General features: G+C 36.6%; 1 protein-coding gene across 1 annotated transcript; it reads left to right on the top strand.

The window, feature by feature from the left end:
• The first annotated feature begins 4,414 nt into the window (after positions 1-4,414).
• Positions 4,415-5,370, top strand: LOC118712618 (olfactory receptor 5G3-like). Its single transcript, XM_036426545.2, has one exon. The coding sequence runs from the start codon at positions 4,426-4,428 to the stop codon at positions 5,368-5,370; it is 945 nt and encodes a 314-aa protein (XP_036282438.1). The 5' UTR covers positions 4,415-4,425.
• Positions 5,371-5,947: the final 577 nt, after the last annotated feature.

The following is a 5,947-nucleotide window of genomic DNA, read 5'->3' as shown; positions in this document are numbered from 1 at the left end:
AAGTTAAGCCCATGGATTTGAAGTGTCAGGAGAAGAAGCTGAGTGGATTACCAAAAGTCTTAAAAAAATATTTACTTTGGACATCTCTAGTCCAGAATCTAGTTTGGGTTTCAAGTACACATTCTTGGTCTTGAGGGTAATTGGATCGATGGCTTCTGATTTGAGCCAAGGAATATCACAGGAGAATGATACAAATAAGCCCCATCGCCCCTGCCGAATCTCACAAAGATGATGCATAAAAGTAGAGTACCAGTGTATGATTTTATCATTAGGTATTTAGAGGCCACTGACAGTGAACTCCCATAGGCCTCATTCATTCGGGCTACCTGGAGAATATCTACCTATGTGTGTGTGAGGTGTGTTATACTATCTTGAAGCTTGCGTGGTAGATATGGAAATGCGTAAAGGAGATGTGGCTTAGATTTCAATATCTAGTGGCCTCTGGCTCAGCTGTCATAAGAATGATACTCGAGTTCCTTACCCCATGTAATGTACTTGCATGGAAACTTTCACCCTTTGCCTCTGTTTTTAAACATTTTTGTTTGTGTGTTTTGGTGGTTCCATTACTAGCAAGCTCTTCTAATGGTTATATCCTATCTTTATTTATTTTTAAAATTTTTATTTATTGATTTTTAGACAGAGAGAGACAAAAACATCAATTTGTTGTTCCACTTATCTATGGATTCATTGGTTGATTCCTGCATGTCTTCTGACTGGCAATCAAACCCACAACCTGGGTATGTGGGGAGAATGCTTTAACCAATTGAGCCCTGGGCCAGGGCTTTGTTATATTCTGTCTTTATATAAGCTAATTATTCACATTCCTGTCCAATGAAATAGAAGAAATCTTTCAAAAGTGACTTTACATATTTTTGGTTTTAGTTATTTTTTACCCACTTACAGTTTTATTCCTTTTTCTTTTGAATATTTTTTTTTTTTTTGGAGGAGAGAAACTGGAAGTGAGGCATTTAATTTTACTCCCATGAATTGCCTAAAGACATAAGGTAATATTTTCTACTTGATAAACACTAGAATGACTTAATGGGTGAGTCGTAGATGCAATGAATCTTCTTAAGTTCTTAAAAAGTTGTTCTTACTTCAGCAAATCAATTAATTAATAATAAGGACTTCTGGAGTCAACTATTGTGAGAAAATCAGTTCTGACTTGGCAGTCAAGTTCATAATTAGTGATATGTGAAGCTTCACAGGCAAAGGAGATCTTATGGTGTGGTCAGGACATTGATGGTTGAGTTTAGATTTTCTGCTGTGGTTTTGAGCAAAGAGAGGACAGAACTTGAGGAGACTGAATGTCAATGCAGTGACTTCTTTGTATGTGGATGTATTGCCACCTGCTGGCCTTATATGGTCATTAGCCAGGTTTTGAAGTCTGCTTCAGTGGATTTTTAATAGGCCATATCTAGACTCATTCTAGTAATGATTTCTTGTTTGAGATTTTAGCAGGCTTTTTGATTTTTTTTATTTTGCACTGGGCTAAAAGTCAGGTTTCAACAAGGACATAAACTTGCTCTGTGACCTTGGACAAGTTCCAAATGCTTTGGGTGAAGATTTTCTTATTTGCAAAATAAGAATAAAATACTCTCCCTCTTACCTTAAGTTATTTAAATTTTGTCTTTCCAGACAAATTTCTTCATTGAAAAATTTCTAATCTATTCCAGCTTTGGAGTCCAGTGACTGGTTATTAAGTTTGCCTAGAAATAAGCAAATGCTACTTAGAGCTGCTGTTTTATATTTATGTCTAGATATCGCCCAAGCTACCCTATAGATCTTTAAATCACACCAATGAGCCCTGATTCTGGCTGGACATCTTGTTGTAAGAACTTTAAATGTATTATTTCATTAAACTCTCCCAACATCTCTGTGAGCTAGAAACCATTGCTTTCTTTATTTTAGAGATTAAGAGAACAAGGCACGAGAAATGTAAAAGCTTGCTCAAAGCGACATACTTAGTAAACTATGGATCGAAATTTTACACCAAGCAAATGTATATAGCTCCAGAGTCCAGGCAGCAAATTACTTCATCCCAGCTGGTTCTGGCTGTTCAGAATCATTCCCCACTGATAGAAAAGAGGGCTCTCTTTGGCAAAGAAGGATCCCAAAGGGTAAAAGAAACCCTACATTGTTGTTGTTGTGTGTGTGTCTGTGTGTGGGGGTTTGTTTTAAGAATCCCCTCTTTAAGAAAACATACAGATTAGAAATAATACTTGGTCCAAATGCCAGCTAGATAATTTTAATTTTGTCCCTTCAGGTGTAAACTCTTGAGGTTTTTGTTCTTTGGGGACCTGGCTCTAAATTATTGAAAACTCCTAAGTAAATGTACCTTATTCTGGGGAGTAGGTGAATCAATGCGCAGGTCTCTTAACTCCCAGTCCCTTTAAGATGTGGCATTTGCCTCCTTCATCAAGTACCTAGAAAGTCATGCCCCTCGCAAAGGCTACCACCATGAGGGAAGTTGACTGTTCCACTCTTACTTTCAGAAAATGATTTTTTTTCTTTCAAAGCAGTTAATGAAGATACATAAAGGATATCCTTAAAGAAGTGAGTACATATGTGGGATATAAAATGGAAACGCATAGACGCAGACTACAGTCTGGTGGTTACCAGTGGGAAGAGGAGTCAGATGGTAGTAAAAGGGTCAAATATATGGTGATGGAAGATGATTTGACTTTGGCTGGTGGGCACACATACTGATGATGTAGCATAAAACTAAACACTTGGAATATTTTGTAATTTTACTAAACAGATTTTACCAATAGATTTATTTTTTTTTTAAAGAAGTGAGTACACTGCTTTTGGATAATGTGATTTTTTTTTTAAAATATGGTGGAGAAACATGAGATGAATTCTGGGAATGTAACCTCCCCACCCCAGGCTCTTTAAAGAGAGCAGACCTTGGCATTTTGTTCACGACCTTATGAGACTAAATAAATGGCTTGTGTGCCTTTTTTTCTGTACCGAATTCCCTGTTTATTTCTTTATAATATAGAGATACTATAATGTCTATGAGGTCACAGAATGTTAGCTATGAAAGGGGTAGAGAGATCCTCCTCTTTTAAAGGAGATTCAAAATGACTTATATTCAAATACATACATGGGATGTATTTGAGGGATGGAAAGACGAAAAGATGGAAAGAAAAAATGAAAGGGAGGAAGAGAAAGAAAGAAACCAGAAGCAGTCTGAACAACCCCTAATACTCACATAGCTATATAAACATATTTGGATGGGCATAAACAAAAACATTCATGCAATAGATGATGCTCCTAATATAAACCTAGAATTGTCTTTGCGACTGCTAAAAATATACTCCACATAGAAGCAAATGATCATGATAATAATGAAATAATCATAAATAGAATAGATATCATCACTATGCCAAGTTCAACATATAATTACTGTATAATTCAAGAACACTATATTGTTCTATTTTATCCAAAGAAGACATCATTTAAAATGATAATAGTTATTTAAAATCCGATTTTTTTTCATATAAATTATCATCCATAGTGTTCCTTTTCTATAATTTTTCAACAGTTTTCTCTCTGACTAATGAGTCAGAAAATAATACTTTCTTGAGAATGTTCCCTGCATAAAATGTTATGCATTTGATATTTTACATATTTTATTACTATAATTGATATGGCCTGACAGATTTCAGGATAAGTACCTTAAAAGATGTTCATAGAAATATGAGAAATCACATAAAATAAATTTACATTATTTTGGTGCAACAGATGCTTTATTTTCTATGCAATTTCCATGACAACCTGCTGTCCAACACTTACAACTTTATCTCAAAAGTGGGAACTTTTACTTTCTTCATCCATCACAGTCCTTTATATGAATAAGCCTTTTGTCGGGTGTGTGTTTATCATTTCCACATCCTTTTATAAATAACAGTAGGAAATAGATTGATGCACACATCTATAAATTGTGTCTTAATAATGTTAGAATGGCACTGATTAGTGAGTAAGAACAAGAACTTCCTGCTTAATCTTTCCCAATGGCTGATGTTAGGATCTGACAGTACTCCCAGGAAGGGTATTCTTGAGTGGGTTTTACTGTTACATCTAAGGTGAAACACAAAGAGTAATCCTCATTTTAAACACAATTTTATAACTTGAAGGAGTTTTAGGTGTTTGGACTCTTTTTATGAGAGAGAGTATGAGGTCCAAAGAGATCAAGGGTAAATAGTCCAAGTATGTGCAAGATTTCTGTACCACTGTCCAGACCCAGTTTCTAGAAATATTATCTTCCAGTTCAACAATATTTACACATTTCAATAATTGTATGTTATAGATCTGATTAGCTAATCTGACATTAGGTTAAAATATTATTTGTGACTGTTAATGATATGTTTTTAATAATGAAAAAAAAATTTTTTTTTAATAGCATATTATACACGACCAATGGCAGACAAGAATGAGACGGCAGTGACTGAATTTCTTTTCTTGGGCCTCACAGATCACCTCCATCAGCAGATTGGCCTCTTTGCTGTGCTTCTCTTCATCTATCTTGCCACACTGGCGGGTAACTTGGGGATGATCACCCTCATATGGATCGATCCCAGGCTCCACACACCCATGTACTTTTTCCTCAGCCACTTGTCCTTTGTAGATATTTGTTCCTCCTCCTCTATTGCCCCCAAGACACTGTGTGATATCTTTGCAGAGAAGAGAAGCATCTCTTTCATGGGTTGTGCTGCACAGCTGTGGTTCTTCGGTCTTTTTGTGGCAACTGAATGTTTCCTCCTGGCTTCCATGGCCTATGACCGGTATATGGCCATCTGTAAGCCTTTGTTGTATGCACTCATTATGTCCCAGAGGGTCTGTGTGCAGCTGGTGGCAGGGCCCTATGCCATGGCTCTTATAAGTACAATGACCCATACCGTTCTCACTTTTTGCTTACCTTTCTGTGGTCCAAATGTTATCAATCACTTCTTCTGTGACATTTCACCATTGCTGTCCCTAGCATGTGCAGACACCCAGAACAATAGGTTAGTGCTTTTCATCTTGGCTGGAGCTATAGGAGTACTCAGTGGCCTAATCATTACTATTTCCTATGTGTGCATCCTGGTGGCCATCATGAAGATCCAGACTGCTGATGGGAGGAGGAAGGCTTTTTCCACTTGCTCTTCTCACTTGGCAGCCATCTGCATCCTGTATGGGACTCTTTTCTATATCTATGTTGTGCCTGATTCAGGTCCCTTCCTTGATATCAATAAAGTGATTTCTCTATTTTATACTGTGGTTATCCCCATGCTGAACCCTCCTATCTATAGCTTGAGAAACAAGGAGGTGAAAGATGCATTCAGGAGGATGCTTGAAAGAAAAAAATTTCTAACAGGTAGGTAGAATAGAATTATATGTGTGCTGTACCACAGATGTTGGTACAGAATGCACAGAATATTGAAGTGGAAATCAGAAACTGCAGGTAAGTCCTGGTTCTGCTAGTTCATAGGTTATTTGGAAAAAAAAAAGGAGTAGTTCTTAAACATTTTCCCGCCTTAGTCTTATTCACTGTGACATCATGTGGTTTCAAAATAATATCAAGATGAATTGAGAATATAAATGTGCAAATATATTGGGAGAAAACTTAGGTAAATATTTGTACAATCATGGGTACATGAATACTATCTCATCTGAACCATAAAACTAAAAGTTATTATGGAAAATTCAAAGCACCAGGAACAGTATTAAAAGACAAGTAATAAAATGAGAGAAAAATTTGTGCACATGTGCCAAACAATGTGATAATATTCCTTGTTTCCTATTCAAAGAATATTCCAAAACTCACAATAAAAATAGTGAATAGCTGAAACTGGTTTGGCTCAGTAGATAGAGCATCAGCCTGCGGACTGAAGGGTCCCGGGTTCTATTCTGGTCAAGGGCATGTACCTTGGTTGCAGGAACATCTCCAGTAGGGGATATG

This window comes from Pipistrellus kuhlii, unplaced genomic scaffold (genome assembly GCF_014108245.1).
Source record: "Pipistrellus kuhlii isolate mPipKuh1 unplaced genomic scaffold, mPipKuh1.p scaffold_m20_p_9, whole genome shotgun sequence".
Lineage (NCBI taxonomy): Eukaryota > Metazoa > Chordata > Mammalia > Chiroptera > Vespertilionidae > Pipistrellus > Pipistrellus kuhlii.
This window is presented reverse-complemented; position numbering and strand designations above follow the sequence as displayed.